The 19,892-nt window shown below is 48.8% G+C and overlaps 1 protein-coding gene across 1 annotated transcript in view; it reads left to right on the top strand.

Moving 5' to 3' along the window:
- The window catches only part of LOC137360369 (probable G-protein coupled receptor 139), a gene marked incomplete at its 5' end in the record, with an annotated part of 61,106 nt that extends 44,572 nt beyond the window's left edge, over positions 1-16,534 (top strand). The window contains one exon of the mRNA XM_068025833.1: positions 15,636-16,534. Within this exon, the coding sequence (XP_067881934.1) occupies positions 15,636-16,534 (899 nt within the window). The remainder of the gene's footprint in view (positions 1-15,635) is intronic.
- Between the last annotated feature and the right edge of the window lie 3,358 nt (positions 16,535-19,892).

Here is a 19,892-nt window from a genome sequence, read left to right as displayed (position 1 = left end):
AGGCTTATCTTTGCATCTTTTCTATTGAATAAGGATATAATATTTGTAATTCTCCAGTCGCCTGACACCAACCCCGAGTCTAAGGAAGATTAGAAAATTATGGCCAGTGCCTCTGCGATCTCCAGTCTCATTTCCCTCAATATCCATGGATGCATCTCATCCGGCTCTGGCGCTTTCTCATCTTTCAGAGCATAAAGTCTATCTAATACTTCCCCTTTAGCACTGGTAAATCTTTCTAGTGCATTAATTACCTTCACTTTCACTGTGGCCTGTGTAGCATCATGTTCCGTGGTGAGGACAGATGTATTCATTTAAGACCTCAGCTATTCCCCTTGCCTCCATGTGTAATTCCCTCTTTTAATCCCTAAATGGTCCTATTCAATCTTTTACCACACTTTTACTATTTCAATGCCTGCAGATGACTTTGGGAATTCCTTTTATGTTAGCTGCCAGTCTCGTTTCATACTCTCTCTTTGCTTCTCTTGTTTGCTTTTCACTTCCCTTGTGAACTTTCTATATTCAGCCTGGTTTTCCATTATATTATCAACCTGATATCTGTCAAAAGGACAATATTTCTTCTTCATCATCATCTCTTTCGCTTTTGTCATCCAGGGAGCTCAGGATTTATTTGTCCTAACTTTCCCCTTCGAGGGAACATACCTTGATTGTGCCTGAAAAATCTCTCCTTTGAAGCAGCCCATTATCCACATACCATTTTTTCTTGTTAACTTTTGATTCCAAAATATTCGACCCTGATCGATTCTATGTTTAATTATATTTATGGGATGTAGGCGTCACTGACTAGGCCAGCATTTATTAAAAATGCCCTTGAACTGAGTATCTTGCTCAGAGGCAAGGTTGAGGGAGGGGCAGGTTTGGCAGCTCAATATCCCGAGATATAGAATCTGCAGGCGAGACAGAGGAGGGGGAAAAGAGGAAGGGGCATTGAAATATTAGTTGCTGCAGTAAGGAGAGATGATATTTTGGAGGAGGAATCAAATGAAGCTTTATGGGTAGAGTTTAGGAATGAAAAAGGGACAGCCACATTGCTAGGTGTTGATTATAGACCCACAGATAGTCATCGGGAAATTGAGGAGCAAATATGTGCGCAATTTGCAGGGGTGCAAAATAAATAATAGGGTGATTATGTTCGGTGATTTCAATTTTCGCAACATTAATTGGGCTTAGATGGAGGGGAGTTCTTAAAATGTAGACAGAATAACTCTTCAGCTCAATATGTAGAGGATCCAATGAGGGAGGGTGCAGTGCTGGACCTAATTCTGGGGAATGAAGCCGGACAGGTGTTTGATGTGTTGGTGCGGGCAGCATTTTGGTGATAGCAACCACAACATGGTACAATTTAAGCTTGTTATGGAGAAAGAAATAGACAAGTTGCAAAAAAAGGTTTTGGATTGGGGGAGAGCAAATTTTAGTAAAATAGGCAGGATCTGGCCAAGGTAGACTGACAAGAGTTAATTTCGGGAAATCAACAGAAGAGCAGTGGGGGGCATTCAAAAAGGAAATGGGGAGGGTACAGGCCCAACATGTTCCCTCTAGGGTAATAGGTAGGAGCAACAAACCCAAAGAACCATGGATGACCAGAAACATTCAGGGTACGATGAGAAGGAAAAGAGAGGCTTTTAACAAACACAATGGAAGCATTAGTGGAGTACAGAAAGTGTAGGATGGAGCTTAAGAAAGTAATTAGCAGAGCAAAGAGGGGATATGAGATAGCTTTGGCTGGTAAAAGTAGGGGAAAACCCAAGATATTTTATAAGTATATCAATGGGAAGAAGATAACCAGAGAAAGAGTCCGACCCATTAGGGACCAAAGGGTAAATTTGTTCGTGGAGACAGAGGAAATGGGTAGGGTGTTGAATGAATACTTCACATCAGTCTTCACCCAAGAGAATGAGGATGTAGATATGGCACTCAGAGAGAGAGACTGTGAGGTTCTTGATCAAATTGTCGTAAGGAGTGATAAGGTATTGGAGGTTTTGGCAGGGTTAAAAGTGGACGATTCTCCAGGTCCGGTCGATTTGTGTCCCAGGATGCTATGGGAGGAAGGGTGAAGATGTAGGGGCTCTGACCCTAATTATTAATTCCTCTCTGGCCACGGGGGAGGTGCCAGAGGACTGGAGAACAGCTAATGTGGTCCCACTATTCAAGAAAGGTTGTAGAGATAAGCCGGGGAGCTACAGGCCAGTGAGTCTCATGTAAGTGGTAGGGAAACTATTGGAGGACATTCTGAAGGAGAGAATCTATCTCCACTGGGAGAGGCAAAATTTGATTAGGAATAGCCAGCATGGCTTTGTCAGAGGGAGGTCATTCCTAACAAATTTGATTGAATTTTTTGAGCATGTGACCAGGTGTGTAGATGAGGGTAGTGCAGTTGATGTAGTTTACATGGATTTCAGAAAGCCCTTGACAAGATCCCCCATGGGAGACTTATCAAGAAAGCAAATGCACATGGGATGCAACGTAACTTGAGAAGGTGGATTCAAAATTGGCTTAGCTGTAGGAGACAGAGAGGGATGACAGACGGCTGTTTTATTGACTGTAAATTCAGTGCCCAGTGATGTACCACAGGGATCTTTGCTGGGTCCCCTATTGTTTGTCATTTCTATAAACGACATAGATAACTTTGTGGGGGGTAGGATCAGTAAATTCGCGGATTACACAAAGATTGACCAAGTGGTTAACAGTGAGGTGGAGTGTCTTCGGTTAGAGGAAGATACAGACGGGATGGTCAAATGGACAGAAAAGTGGCAGATGGAATTTAATGCTGAAAACTGTGAGGTGATACACTTTGGAAGGAGTAATGTGACACGGAAGTATTCAATGAATGGCCGACACCGGGAAGTTCCGAGGAACAAAGGGACCTTGGCGTGTTTATCTACAGATCTCTGAATGCAGAAGGGCAGACTAATAGAGTGGTGAAAAAGGCATATGTGACACTTACCTTTATCAATCGCGGCATAGATTACAAAAGCAGGGAGGTCATGTTGGAGTTGTACGGAACTTTGGTAAGGCCACAGCTGGAGTACTGTGTGCAATTCTGGTCGCCACATTATAGGAAGGATGTGATTGCATTGGAGGGGGTGCAGAGGCGATTCACCAGGATGTTGCCTGGGATGGAACATTTAAGCTATGAAGAGAGGTTGGATAGACTTGGGTTGTTTTCATTGGAGCAGAGAAGACTGAGGGGTGACCTGAGCGAGGTGTACAAGATTATGAGCGGCATAGACAGGGTGGATAGGGAGCAGCTGTTCACCTTAGTTGAAGGATCAGTTACGAGGGGTCACAAGTTTAAAGTGAGGGGCGGGATGTTTAAGGGGGATTTGAGGAAGAACCTTTTTACCCTGAGGGTGGTGACGGTCTGGAATTCCCTGCCTGGGAGGGTGGTAGAGGCGGGTTGCCTCACATCCTTTATAAAGTCCTGGATGAGCACTTGGCACGTCATAACATTCAAGGCTATGGGCCAAGTACTGGCAAATAGGATTATGTAGAAAGGTCAGGTGTCTTTAATGCATCGGTGCAGACTCGCTGAGCTGAAGGGCCTCTTCTAAACTGTATTATTCTGTGATTCTGTGATTTCAGAGGGCAGTTCTCACTCCATTGAAGTTGGCTTTTCCCCAGTTAATTATTCTTACTCTGGATTGTTCTTTGTCCTTTTCCATAGTCAACCAAAGCCATATGGTACACTAAACTTTTTCTCTTAAATGCTCTCTTACCTTGATCTTTTCTATGTTAATTATTTGATACTTGATCCACGTGGCCCACCTCATCCCCAAGAACCAGATCCAGCAGTGCCTCCTTTCCCATTAGACTGGAAATATATTGCTGTGGAACATTTTCCTGAATACACTTTAGGAACTCTTGCCCGCCTCTGCCCTTTGTACCACTAATATCCCAGTCCATATTTGGATAATGAATGTTCTCCGTTATAATTACTCCGTAATTCTTGCATCTTTCAGTAATTGCCTTGCAGATTTCTTTCCTCCATGTCATTCCCACTAGCTGGTGACCTATAGATAACACTGAACAATGTAACTGCACCTTTTTTGTTCCTTAGCTTCAGCCAAATAGATTCGGTCCTCAACCCCTCTGGGATATCCTCTCTCTCCAGTACTGCAAAAGTCTCCTTAATCAATACCATCACCCGCCCCCCTTTTTCCCTTTCCTATCTTTCCTGAACACCCTTTATACAGGAATATTTAACACCCAGTTCTGCCCTTCTTTGAGCCAGGTCTTTGTTATATCTACAGCATCATATTTCCACATGACAATCTGCGTCTGTACCTCACCAGTCTTATTAACCACACTCCATGCATTCGTATATATGCTCAGTAAGCATAATTCAGACTCCATTATTTTCTCTCTTAATCTGACCTAATCTAATAACTTATTATTCTCTACTCTAATTCTAGCTATCTCTCCCATGGTGTGGGTGTTCCTCTCTGATATTAATCATAGTTCCCACACCCCTGTCAAGTTAGTTTAAACCTTCCCCAATAGCACTAACAAATCAACCCAGAAGGTAATTAGTTCCAGCTCTATCAAGGTGCAACCGTCCGGCCTGTACTGATCCCACATTCTCGAAAACAGGTCCCAGTGCCCCAGCAATGTAAAACCCTCCTTCCTACACCATCTTTCCAGCCATGCATTCCTATTTATTTAATTACTTGCGTGGGTGATGGTAGTAATCCGTAAATTATTGCTTTTGAGGTGCTGCTTGCTAATTTCTTACTGCTCTCGCTGAATTCCGACTGCAGAACCACCTCCCTCTTTCTGCCTATGTCGTTTGTACCGACGTGGACCACCACTGCTGGCTGTTCACCCTCCACCTTCAGGATGTTCTGCAGTCACTTAGAGATATCCTTAACCTGACAACAGGGAGGCAACGCATCATCCTGGATACACATCTGCGGCCTCAGAAACGCCTGTCTGTTCCTATGATCATTGAATCACCAATCACTATAAAGATTCCAATCTTCCCTGCACCAGCACCACCACCAACCCCCCAGTACAGCTGAGACAGCTCTGGTACCATGGCCTTGTCAGTGGCTGCAGTCCACAGTGGAACCATCACTTTCTTCAGTATTGAATACTGGTTGGAGAGTGTGATGCACTCAGGGCTCTCCTGTGCTATCTGAATGATACGTCTTGACTGTCTAGTAAACACCCATTCCCTCTCTCCCAGCATACACTTAAGCTGTGGGGTGACCACACCTATAAACGTGCTCTCCACAAATCACTCAGCCTCGTGTACATACCACAGATTCAGACATATTACTATCCAGCAACGCATGCGGGCGCACACGCACACACACAAACACACAAATACTCCAGGCACTGAGCCGCACACACACACAGATTACAAAGTATGTACTGAGGAACACACGTGCTCACACAAACACACATACAAACTCACCACAGCACAATACAGGTCTGAGACACTGACACACACACAAACACGCTGTACAATACAGGCCCTGAGACTCACAAACACGTGCACACACACACAAACACACACAGGCAAGAAGGCACAAAGCACAACCCAGTCTCTGAGACACACACACACACACACAGATGCAAACACATGGAAGCATACCCACACAGAGAAACACACACAGCAAAACGTAGGGCCTGAGATACACGCACATTGACACATGCGCACACATATCAACACAGGCACGGATGCAAACACACACAAACAGACACACATACGTGGAGCAAATCACAGGTCCCACGAGACACACACACTCTCATGTGTACATATACATACACACGCACAAAGACATACACAGACACACACACACACAGACACAGGTGCACACATAGACACACCGCACAAGCCAGGCTCTGATACACAAAACACACAAACACAAACACACCACAGCACAACGCAGGTCTGAGACACTGCAATGCACACAGACAGGCATACACGGCACAGCTGATTCCCTGGGGCAAACGCCCGCACACATAGACACACACACATATACACAGAGCCACACACACAGACACAGAAACACACACCGATCGAGGTCCTGGTACACAAACACAGAACACAGCACAGGGTCTGAGACACAAAACACATAAACCACTTACACACACAGCCACATGCACACATACACACGCACACACACACAAGCAGTTCACAGTGCAATACAGGTCTGAAACTCACAAATGCACATACACACATACACACACATGCAAGCGTACAGTACAATCCAGGCCCTGAGACTCAGAAACACACGCACAAACAATCACACCCACACAAACACACACAGGCACGAAGACACAAAGCAGAATCCAGGCCTTGAGACACACATAGAGACAACCGAGGCCCCGAGGCATAAAACGCACACATACAGACACACAGCGCAACCCAGTCCCTGAGACAAACCCACACACAGACACACACGCAGGCACGTGCATGTGCACACACAAGCACTGATACAAACACACGCAAACATACCCACACAGGCACGCATACACAGCTCAGCCCAGGCCCTGAGGCGCACACAAGCAAAATCACATACACAGAAACAGTACAACCCAGACCCTGAGACACATACACATACACACAGACTCAGCCACATCCACCCATACACAAATACAGATATAAACACATGCAAGCACATCCACACAGACACACACACAGCACAGCACAGTCCCTGAGACAAACCCTGTCTCTTAGACAAAACCACACACAGATACAAACACACACACACACACACACACCGACATTTTAATAAAATAATTCATGGGATTTGTGCATCACTGGCCAGGCCAGCATTTATTGCCCATCCCTAATTGCCCTTGAGAAGGTGGTGGTGAGCTGCATTCTTGAACCGTGGCTGTCCATTTGGGGTAGGTACACCCACAGTGCTGTTAGGAAGGGAGTTCCAGGATTTTGACCCAGTGACAGTGAAGGAACACCGACATTGTTCCAAGTCAGGATGGTGTGTAACTTGGATGAGAAATTGCAGGTGGTGGTGTTCCCATGTATTTGCTGCTCTTGTCCTTCTAGTTGGCAGAGGTCGCGGGTTTGGAAACTGCTATCTAAGGGGCCATGGTGCATTGCTGCAGTGCATCTTGCAGATGGTACACACTGCTGCCACTGTGCGTCGGTGGTGGAGGGAGTAAATGTTTGTGGATGGTATGGCAATCAAGTGGGCTGCTGTGTCCTGGATGGTGTCGAGCTTCTTGAGTGTTGTTGGAGCTGCACCCATCCAGGCAAGTGGACAGTGTTCCATCACACTCCTGATGTCTGCCTTGTAGATTGTGGGCAGGCTTTGGGGAGTCCGGAGCTGAGTTACTCAGTCAAACACAAACACAGACACACATAAACGCACATACACGCACCAATCAGACCCCAGGCACTGAGGCAGACAGATATACAAACACACAAAGACAGACAGATAGACAGACACACACACACACACACAACAGATCAGATCCAAGGCACTGAACCAGACAGATGTGAAAACACATACACACAAACACAGACAGACATGCAGATACATACAAGAGAAAGAGAGAGACACACACACACCGATGAGGCACCAGGCACTGAGCCAGACAGATACATAAACACACAGACACTCACAGATACACACACACACCGAGCTGACGCCAGGCACTGAGCCAGACAGATATACAAATACATACACGCATACACTCATACACACACATGCACAAACACACACACACATAGGCACACATACACACTAAGCGAGCTGATCCCGGGCACTGGGCCAGGCAGATATACAAATACATACACAAAAAGACACACATAATCGTACACACACACACACACACACACACACACACGTGCATGCGCACAGTGGAATCCAGGCCCTGTGACACACAAGCAAACACAAACACATCCACACAAACACACACAGTTACGAAGACACAAAGCAGAACCCAGGCCTTGAGACAAACATACACATACACACACACATAGAGCACAACCTAGACCCCGAGGCATAAAACGCACACATACAGACACACAACACTACCCAGTCCCTGAGAAAAACCCACACACACAAACACAGACAGTCACGTGCATGTGCACACACAAGCACTGATACAAACACACGCAAACGCACCCACACAGGCACGCACACACAGTTCAGCACAGGCCCTGAGGTGCACACACGCAATCACACATACTCAGAAACAACACAACCCAGGCCCTGAGGCACATACACACACACTCAGCAACATTCACCCAAACACAAAAGCAGATACAAACACATGCAAACACAGCACAGCCCAGTCCCTGAGACAAACCTAGTCCCTTCGACAAACCCGCACACAGATACAAACAACACAGACACACCCACACAGGCGCACTCACACTCACAGGCGCACACAGGCACACAGCCCAGGCCCTGAGACATGCACAAGAACGCAAAGTACAACAGCTGCACTAAGACACACGCAGACACACAGCACAACCCAGGCCCTGAGACATATAACACACACACCTGCACACACAGGTGTGCATGCACACAGAAGCACACACAGATGCACGAACATTCAAAGCAGAAATGAGGCCTGAGACACACACACACGCACTCACCCACACACAAATATAGATTCATGCACACGCAAGCACACCCACACAGGCATACAAACACACACACACGCAAACACAGATACATGAAGACACAAGGCACAAATTAGATATGAGTCACACACAAACAAACGCAAACACACACAGAGACACAGACACACGCATACACAAACATAAACACAAACACACAGAGAACAACCCAGGCCCTGAGATACACAAACACACATGAGATCACATCACAGCCGGACACTAAAGCACACACACAGACACGCACTCACACAGAAACAGACACTTTCACACACACACACACACACACACACACACACACACACACACACACACACACAATCATACACACACACACACACAATCATACACACACACACACACACACTCCCTCTCCCTCACAAGCACACACACACACTCTCTCACACTCATACACACATATGTTCTCTTTCACACACACACCCTCTATCTCAAACACACACACATGCACACACTCTCTCTCACACACACACACAGTCCCTCGCACACATACACACACATATGCTCTCTCTCACACACGCTCACACTCTCAAAGGCACACATGCTGGCTTTCGCTCTCTCTGTCACGCACATGCCCACACATGCTCTCACTCTAACACTCAAACACACTCTCACACACACACACAATCTCTCTCTCTCTTTCACACACAGGCACACAAACTCTGTCTCTCACACACACGCTCACTCTCATACACACTCACACACACAGTCTCTTCCGACACAGGCACTCTTTCTCACACACTAACACACACACACACACAATCTCTCTCTCTCTCACACACACAGGCACATACACTCTCACACTCACATGCGCTCTCTCACACACACTCTTTCTTTCACCACACACACAGACGCACGCTCTCTCACACACACACAAACACACACTATCTCTCTTACACACAAACACGTTCACACAAACACACACACTCTCTCTCAAACAGACACACATACACGGACTCTCTCTTTCACCCACACACACACACACTCTCTCACTCACACCCATTCTCTCTCACACACACACACATGCTCTCTCTCTCACACACACATGCTATCTCTCACACACAATCTCTCTCACACATACTCACACTCTCTCACACACACACACTCTCTCTAACACACGCTCACACACACTCTCAGACACATACACATGCGCTTATTCTTTCGAATACAAACACACACACACTGTCTCAGTAACACACACACGCTCTCTGACACATACACACACTCTCTCTAAGACATATACACACACACATACACACACTCTCTGTCTCACATGCGTACACGCTGTCACACATGTATGCAATCTCTCTCTCTCGCAACACACACACAGACACGCACTGCCTCTCTCTCGCACACACACGCACACACACACTGTCTCTCTCACACACACACTCTTTCTCACACACACACTCTCTCAAACACACACACATATACACAGTCTATCACACACACACCCACACACCCTCACACACATACACACAGACACGCTCTCTCTCTCTCTCACACAGACACACACACACACATCCACACGCTGTTTCTCTCACACACACATGCTCTCTCTGTCTCACACACGCATGCTCTCTCTCACGCACACACATGCTATCTCTCACACACAATCTCTCTAACACACACACACTCTCAGACACACACACACATGCGCTTTCTCTCTAGAATATAAACACACTGTCTCAGTAACACACACACGCTCTCTGACACACACACACAGACTCTCTTTCAGACATACACACACACACACATGCACACACACTCTCTGTCTCACACACACGCACACACACTCTCACACACGTATGCACTCTCACTCACACGCGCACAAATACGCACACGTGCTCTCTCTCACACACATACAAGCACGCTCATTCACAGATGCACTCAAACACACAGTCTCGCTCGGACACACACACGCTGTGTTGCTCACACACACTCTCACACACACACACCCACGCACACGCTCTCTCTCACACGCACAGTCTCTCACAGATACACACTCTTGCTCACACACATACTCTCTCTCAAACACACATTCTCTCTCAAGCACACACATGCACCAACTCTTTGACACACACGAACACTCAATTACACACATGCACACACAAGCTTTTTCTCTCACACACAAACACACAAACACACACGATCTCATACACAAGCACAAACACACATACACACATACTCTCGCACACAAACAACTTTCTCAGACACACACAAAGGCTCTCTCTCACATACACAAACACACACGCTCTCTCTCTCGCGCACACATGTACACATGCTGTCTCGCACATACACACACCTACACATGCTCTCTCTCTCTCAAAGACACACACGTGCTCTCTGTCAAACACACATACACACACGCAGTCTCTCACTCAAATACACACACTGTCTCGCTAACATACACAGTCTCTCAGACAGACACACACGCGCTTTCTATCTAGAATACACACTTGCACACACTCTCTCAGTAACACACACACGCTCTCTGACACACATTCTCTCTCTCAGACATACACACACACGCTCTCGCTCTAACACACACTCTCTCTCTCACACACACACTCTCTCTCTTGCAACACACAGACAGCCACACGCTGCCTCTCTCACAAACACTCACATACACGCACACACATTCTCTCTCACCCCCCACACACGCACACACATTCTCTCTCACCCCCCCCACACACACACACATACGCACTCACGCAAACATACACGCTCTGTCTCAAACAGACACACATACACACACTCTATCACTCTTAGACAGACATAGACACACTCTTTCACACGCACTCTCTCTCTCCCACAAACACATGCATACACGCTCTGTCTCACATACCAACACACGTACACACGCTCCCTCTCAAACACACACACACGTACACATGCTCATTCTCTCACACACCCATACACCCACACACACTCTCTCTCTCAAACACCCACGCGCTCCCTCTCAAACACACACACGCGCTCTCTGTCAAACACAGGTGGGCACACACATACACACACACACACAGACACATACACCCACTCTTAGACATGCACACACGCTCTGTCTCGCACACACACACAGACACACACACAGTCTCTCACACAAATATACACACACTCGCTCTCACACACATACACACACACACACACACACACACACACACACGCACTCGCTCTCTCTCACACACACACGCACACAAATACACTCAGATGCACTCACACACGCTCTCTCAGACAAACACACGCTGTCTCTCTTACACACTCACACACACATGCTCTCTCTCTAGCACACAAATGCACACACACACACTCTCTCTCTAACACACTCTCCGACACACACAAAAACACACGCCTTCTATCGAGAATGCAAAAACACACACTCTCTCACGAACACACACACACGCCCTCTGTCACACACACTGTCTCTCTCAGACATACACACACACGCTCTCGCTCTAACAGATACACACAATGTCTCTCTCACACACACACGCGCACATACACTTTCTTTCACACACACACGCACTCACACTCTCTCACATACACAAGAACTCTCTCACACACACACTCTCTATCTCGCCCCGCACATTGACACACGCTGTCTCTCACTTTCACGCAGACACTCACACACACGCACACACATTATCTCTCTCCCACCCACACACACACTTTGTCGCTCTTACATGCACGCTCACGCAAACACATACAAACACGCTCTCTCAGACACACAAACACAGGCTCTCTCTCACAAACACAAACACACACGCTCTCTGTCACACACACACACGCACAGACACTCTCTCTCTCAAACACGACACGTCCACATGTTCTCTCTCAAGCACACACACACCCACACACGCTCTCTCTCAAACACCCACGCGCTCTATCTCAAACACACACACGTGCACTCTCTCTCTCTCTCACACACACACACACGCCCACTCTCAGAAGTACAAACACACACTCTCAGACACACACACGCACACTCTCTCAGACAAACACACGCTGTCTCTCTCACATGCACGCAGAGATACACTCACACACCCACACGCTCTCTCTAGCGCACACATGTACACACTCTCTAACACACACACTCTCTCAGACACACACAGACACGCTTTCTATCTAGAATAGAAACACCCACACACACACACACTATCACTAACACACACACGCTCTTTGACACACAGACTCTCTCACTCATTCATACACGCACATGCTCTCGCTCTAACACACACACACTCTCTCGCAGAGACACACACACACACACTCACGCCACACACACACACACGCACACACACTCTCTCACACACACATGCACTCTCTCTCACACACACCCACATGCTGTCTTGCTCACATAACACACTCTCTCACAGACGTGCAAACATGCTCTCTATCTCTCTCTCAGACACACGGACACACTCATTCACACACACGCACTCACTCACACACACACGCACACAAATACATACATGCGCTCTCCCTCACACACATACAAACACACTCACTCTCAGACGCATTCACACTCAGTCTTTCTCAGACACACACACGCTGTCTCACTCACGCACTCTCTCACACACACGCACACACACACCCTCTCTGTCACACACACACTCTCTCTCACACGCACAGTCTCTCACACACACTCTCTGGCTCACACACACGCTCTCTCAAACACATACACACTGTCTCTAGCACACACATACACACACTCTTTCACACACACATACTCTATTACACACATGCACACGCGTCCTTTCCCTCTCAGATATACACACACCCTCAGAAACATACACACACGCTCTCTATCTCCCACACACACGCTTTCTCTCCCATACAGAAACAGTGCGGCACGGTAGTGCAGTGGTTAGCACCGCAGCCTCACAGCTCCAGGGACCCGGGTTCGATTCTGGGTGTGCGGAGTTTGCAAGTTCTCCCTATGTCTGCGTGGGTTTTCGCCAGTTGCTCCGGTTTCCTCCCACATCGCACACACTCACTCAGACAAATGCATGCTGTCACTCTCACATGCACTCACACATGCTCTCTCTGGCACAAACAAACACACTCTCTCTTTAACACACACACACACTCAGGCACACACACACACACACACACACACGACTTCTCTCCAGAATACAATCACATGCACACACTCTCTCACTAACACACCCACACTCTCTGACACGCACACTCTCTCTCAGACATACACACTCTCGCTCTAACACAAACACACTCTCTCTCACACACACAAACACACACGCTCTCTCTCAAACAGACACACTTACACCCACTCTCTCTCACGCACACTCTCTCACATGCATACACACTTACACACGCTCTCTCTCACACACATACACACACGTTCCCTCACAGACTCACTCGCACATACAGCCTCTCTCAGACACACACAAGCTGTCTCGCTCACACACACTCTCACACATATGCACACACGCACACACGATCTCTCTCACACAAACATTCTCTCTCACACACACACTTGCTCACACACACAGTCTCTATCAAACACACACACTTTCTCTCTAGCACACACATACACACACTCTTTCACACGCACATATTCTATTACACACATGCACACAATGCTTTGTCTCTCACACATACACACACCCTCATAGGCATACATACATGCTCTCTATCTCACACACCCTCAAGCTTTCTCTCTCACAGCCAAAAACACACAGACACACAGACACACACTCATATACAAACACTCTCTCAGACACACACACACACTCTCTCTCACACGCAGAAACAGACACGCTCTCTTTCACATACACATACATATGTACATACGCTCTCTCAAAGACACACATGTACACACGCTCCCTCAAACACACACGTGCTCTTTAAAACACACACTCACACACACATACACGCTCTCTCACACACACATACACTCTCTCACTCACGTACACACTCTCTCACTCAGGCACATACAGTCACACACCCACTCTAGCTCTCACAAACAAATGCACACAGAGACACTCTCTCTCATACATACAAACACTCTGACGCACACATACACACAAACTCTCTCTCACATACACACATGCGCACACACAAATTCTCTGTCAGATGCATTCACACACACACACTCTCAGACACACAAGCTATCTCTCACACTCTCACACGCATGCTTTCTGTCTCTCTCAGACACACACACGCTCTCTCACACATACACTCGCACACATGCACCCATGCTCTCTCTCCCACACACACACGTTCTCTCTCTTACTCAGACAAACACACGCTTTCTCATGCACGCACTCGCACACATGCACACACGCTCTCTCTCGCACGCACACTCTCTCTCTCTCATACACACATACACACAAACACGCACACACGCACGCTCCTTCTCTCTCTCAGAAACACACAGGCGCTCTCACACCCACACTCGCACACATGCACACACGCAGGACACACCCCAGCACTGAGCCAGACATATGCACACACGCTCTCTCTTATACACACACACACACACACACACACACACTGATCACGCCACAGGCATTGAGACAGAGCCTCTCAGTTAATTCAACATTTCACTTCTATACAAGAGCAAAGTGCTGCAGATGCTGGAAATCGGAAATAAAAGCAGAAAATGCTGGAAGTACTCAGCACGTCTGGCAGAATTTGTTGAGAGACAAACAGAGTTAATGTTTCAGGTCGGTGACCCTTCTTGAGAACTGGGAGAGATTAGAGATGGAACAGTTTTTGAACCAGACGCAGATAGGATGGAGGGGGAGGGTTAAGATCAACATTCAGTTTAACAATTTCAATATCATCCTTTTATTATTTAATCTCACCTGTCTTCCACCGTATCACAGACCTTCCCATTTTTTCATTCAGGTTCAATCATTTTAATACATCACTGGGTACACGAACACATTTATAAATCTCAATAAGTCCTCAATCAAACTGGTGACTTTGCTCCAGCCTGATGTACAATTACTCTGTTTATGTCCCTTCCTCACAGTTAACTTGCTGACGATTGGGATCCTGTCTCGGGGAAAGTGCGGTCTCTCCAAATGTGTCACTCGTTACCTGGTGGCCATGTCAGCGGCGGATCTACTGGTCATTATCCTGGACCTGATAATGAGACACATTCCCATTGTTTATCGGGAGCAGTTTCGGTTCCTGTGGTCCATCCCTGTGTGTAATATCCACGCCGTCCTGCTCTATGCCGCCACAGACTGTTCTGTTTGGTTCACCGTCACTTTCAGCTTTGATCGATTTGTGGCCATTTGTTGCCAGAAGCTGAAAAGTAAATATTGCAGTGAGAAAACGGCTGCTGTGGTTGTGGGAACAGTGACTGTGCTGAGCTGTTTAAAGAACATCTTCTGGTATTTTATGTTCACAGGTGTGTATTGGCTGGAGAACGAACCCTGGTTTTGTTCGGCAAGAGGCAATGTTTATGATTCTAGTCTCTGGATAACAATCGAGTTCCTCCACCACATTCTAACCCCGGGGATCCCATTTGTGCTGATTCTGCTGCTCAACGCTCTCACCGTCAGACACATTTTAGTGAGCAGCAGAGGACGCAGGAGACTCCGGGCTTACAGCAGTGGGGAGAGTCGCAGAGACCCCGAGATGGAGAGTCGAAGGAAATCCATCATTTTACTGTTAGTTATCTCGGGGAATTTCATCTTGTTGTGGGCAATGTTAATGGTGTATTCGGTAGATAACCGGATATCGTTTTTGGTGCCTGTATCTGTTTATCTCCCTCAGTTTCTGATGGAATTGGGCTTCATGCTTCAGCTCCTGAGTTGCTGCACAAACACTGCGATTTACGCCGTGACACAGACTCAGTTCAGAGAGCAGGTGAAGAACGTGCTGAAATATCACTTTACTGCAATTGTTAAATGTATTCAATGATCAGAGGAGGGGGCGGGCCTGTAACCATGCTGACAGAGCAGGGGCGGGGACTGTCACCATGGATACAGAGCGGGGACGGGGCCTGTCACCATGGAGACAGAGCGGGGGCGGGGACTGTCACCATGGAGACAGAGCGGAGGCGGGGACTGTCACCATGGAGACACAGCGGGGGCGGGACATGTTACAATGGGGGCAGAGCGGGGTCAGAGCCGCCCACCATGGGGACAGAGCAGGGGTCGGGGCCTGTCACCATGGAGACAGAGAGGGGCAGGGACAGTCACAATAGCGGCAGAGCGGGGGCGGCTCTGGCACATAGAGAGAGTGCGAGGGCGGGGCCTATTTCCAGGGTGACGTAAAAGAGCGGGCGGGGTCTGTTTCCAGGGTGACGTAGACGTGGGAACGGGGTCTGTTTCTCCAGTAACGAGAGGGAGGGCGGGGATCGTTATCAGGGTGAGGTCGAAGTGGGGTCGGGGTCTGCTTCCCCAAAGCTGGAGGAGTGGGCACGGGGATTGTTTGCCCAGTGACGGAGAAGAGGGGGGGGGGGTGTCTGTTTCCACAGTAACGAAGAAGTGGGGGCATGGTCAGTTTCCATACTGATGGAGGATTGGGGGAGGTATCTGTTTCCAGGGTGACGGGGTGTGAGGGCGGAGTCTGTTTCCAGGGTGATGGGGATTGGGGACGGTGTCTGTTTCCAGGGTGATGGGGAGTCGGGGCGGGGTCTGTTTCCAGGGTGATGCGGTGTGCGGGCGGGGTCGATTTACAGTGTGATGGAGGAGTCGGAGCGGGCCCTGTTTACATTGTGATGGAGGAGTGGGAGCGGGGTCTGTTTACACAGTGATGGAGGATTGGGAGCGGGTCTGTTTACAGTGTGATGGAGGAGTCGGAGCGGGCCCTGTTTACATTGTGATGGAGGAGTGGGAGCGGGGTCTGTTTACACAGTGATGGAGGAGTGGGAGCGGGTGTGTTTACACAGTGATGGAGGAGTGGGAGCGGGGTCTGTTTACAATGTGATGGAGGAGTGGGAGCGGGGTCTGTTTACAGTGTGATGGAGGAGTGGGAGCGGGTCTGTTTACAGTGTGATGGAGGAGAGGGAGCGGGGTCTGTTTACAGTGCGATGGAGGAGTGGGAGCGGCGTCTGTTTACAATGTGATGGAGGAGTGGGAGCGGGGTCTGTTTACATTGTCATGGAGGAGTGGGAGCGGGGTCTGTTTACACAGTGATGGAGGAGTGGGAGCGGGGTCTTTTACACAGTGATGGAGGAGTGGGAGCGGGTCTGTTTACAGTGTGATGGAGGAGTGGGAGCGGGGTCTGTTTACAATGTGATGGAGGAGTGGGAGCGGGGTCTGTTTACAGTGTGATGGAGGAGTGGGAGCGGGTCTGTTTACAGTGTGATGGAGGAGTCGGTGCGGGCCCTGTTTACATTGTGATGGAGGAGTGGGAGCGGGGTCTGTTTACACAGTGATGGAGGAGTGGGAGCGGCTCTGTTTATAGTGTGATGGAGGAGTGGGAGCGGGGTCTGTTTACAGTGTGATGGAGGAGTGGGAGCGGTGTCTGTTTACAATGTGATGGAGGAGTGGGAGAGGGTCTGTTGACAGTGTGATGGAGGAGTGGAAGCGGGGTCTGTTTACAATGTGATGGAGGCGTGGGACGGGGTCTGTTTACAGAGTGATCGAGGAGTGGGAGCGGGGTCTGTTTACAATGCGATGGTGGAGCGGGAGCGGGGTCTGTTTACAATGTGATGCACGAGTGGGAGCGGGGTCTGTTTACAGTGTGATGGAGGAGCGGGAGCGGGGTCTGTTTACAAAGTGATGGAGGAGTGGGAGCGGGGTCTGTTTACAGTGTGATGGAGGAGTGGGAGCGGGGTCTGTTTACAGTGTGATGGAGGAGTGGGAGCGGGGTCTGTTTACAGTGTGATGGAGGAGTGGGAGCGGGGTCTGTTTACAGTGTGATAGAGGAGTGGGAGCGGGGTCTGTTTACAGTGTGATGGAGGAGTGGGAGCGGGGTTTCTTGACACAGTGATGGGGGAGTGGGAGCGGGTCTGTTTACAGTGTAATGGAGGAGTCGGAGCGGGCCCTGTTTACATTGTGATGGAGGAGTGGGAGCGGGGTCTGTTTACACAGTGATGGAGGAGTGGGAGCGGGTCTGTTTACAGTGTGATGGAGGAGTGGGAGCGGGGTCTGTTTACAGTGTGATGGAGGAGTCGGAGCGGGCCCTGTTTACATTGTGATGGAGGAGTGGGAGCGGGGTCTGTTTACACAGTGATGGAGGAGTGCTAGCGGGTCTTTTTACAGCGTGATGGAGGAGTGGGAGCGGGGTCTGTTTACAATGTGATGGAGGAGTGGGAGCGGGTCTGTTGACAGTGTGATGGAGGAGTGGAAGCGGGGTCTGTTTGCAGTGTGATGGAGGAGTGGGAGCGGGGTCTGTTTACAATGTGATGGAGGAGTGGGAGCGGGTCTGTTTACAGTGTGATGGAGGAGTGGAAGCGAGGTCTGTTTACAATGTGATGGAGGCGTGGGAGCGGGGTCTGTTTACAGAGTGATCGAGGAGTGGGAGCGGGGTCTGTTTACAATGTGATGGTGGAGTGGGAGCGGGGTCTGTTTACAATGTAATGGACGAGTGGGAGCGGGGTCTGTTTGCAGTGTGATGGAGGAGCGGGAGTGGGGTCTGTTACAGTGTGATGGAGGAGTGGGAGCGGGGTCTGTTTACAGTGTGATGGAGGAGTGGGAGCGGGGTCTGTTTACAATGTGATGGAGGGGTGGGAGCGGGGTCTGTTTACAGTGTGATGGAGGAGTCGGAGCGGGCCCTGTTTACATTGTGATGGAGGAGTGGGAGCGGGGTCTGTTTACACAGTGATGGAGGAGTGGGAGCGGGTCTGTTTACAGTGTGATGGAGGAGCCGGATCGGGCCCTGTTTACATTGTGATGGAGGAGTGGGAGCGGGGTCTGTTTACACAGTGATGGAGGAGTGGGAGCGGGTCTGTTTACAGTGTGATGGAGGAGTGGGAGCGGGGTCTGTTTACAGTGTGATGGAGGAGTCGGAGCGGGCCCTGTTTACATAGTGATGGAGGAGTGGGAGCGGGGTCTGTTTACACAGTGATGGAGGAGTGGTAGCGGGTCTGTTTACAGTGTGATGGAGGAGTGGGAGCGGGGTCTGTTTACAACGTGATGGAGGAGTGGGAGCGGGTCTGTTGACAGTGTGATGGAGGAGTGGAAGCGGGGTCTGTTCACAATGTGATGGAGGCGTGGGAGCAGGGTCTGTTTACAGAGTGATCGAGGAGTGGGAGCGGCGTCTGTTTACAATGTGATGGTGGAGTGGGAGCGGGGTCTGTTTACAATGTGATGGAGGAGCGGGAGCGGGG

Source organism: Heterodontus francisci, unplaced genomic scaffold, assembly GCF_036365525.1.
Source record: "Heterodontus francisci isolate sHetFra1 unplaced genomic scaffold, sHetFra1.hap1 HAP1_SCAFFOLD_188, whole genome shotgun sequence".
In the NCBI taxonomy this organism is placed as follows: domain Eukaryota; kingdom Metazoa; phylum Chordata; class Chondrichthyes; order Heterodontiformes; family Heterodontidae; genus Heterodontus; species Heterodontus francisci.
The sequence above is the reverse complement of the archived record's forward strand: the minus strand, read 5'-3'. Positions and strand labels throughout refer to the sequence as shown.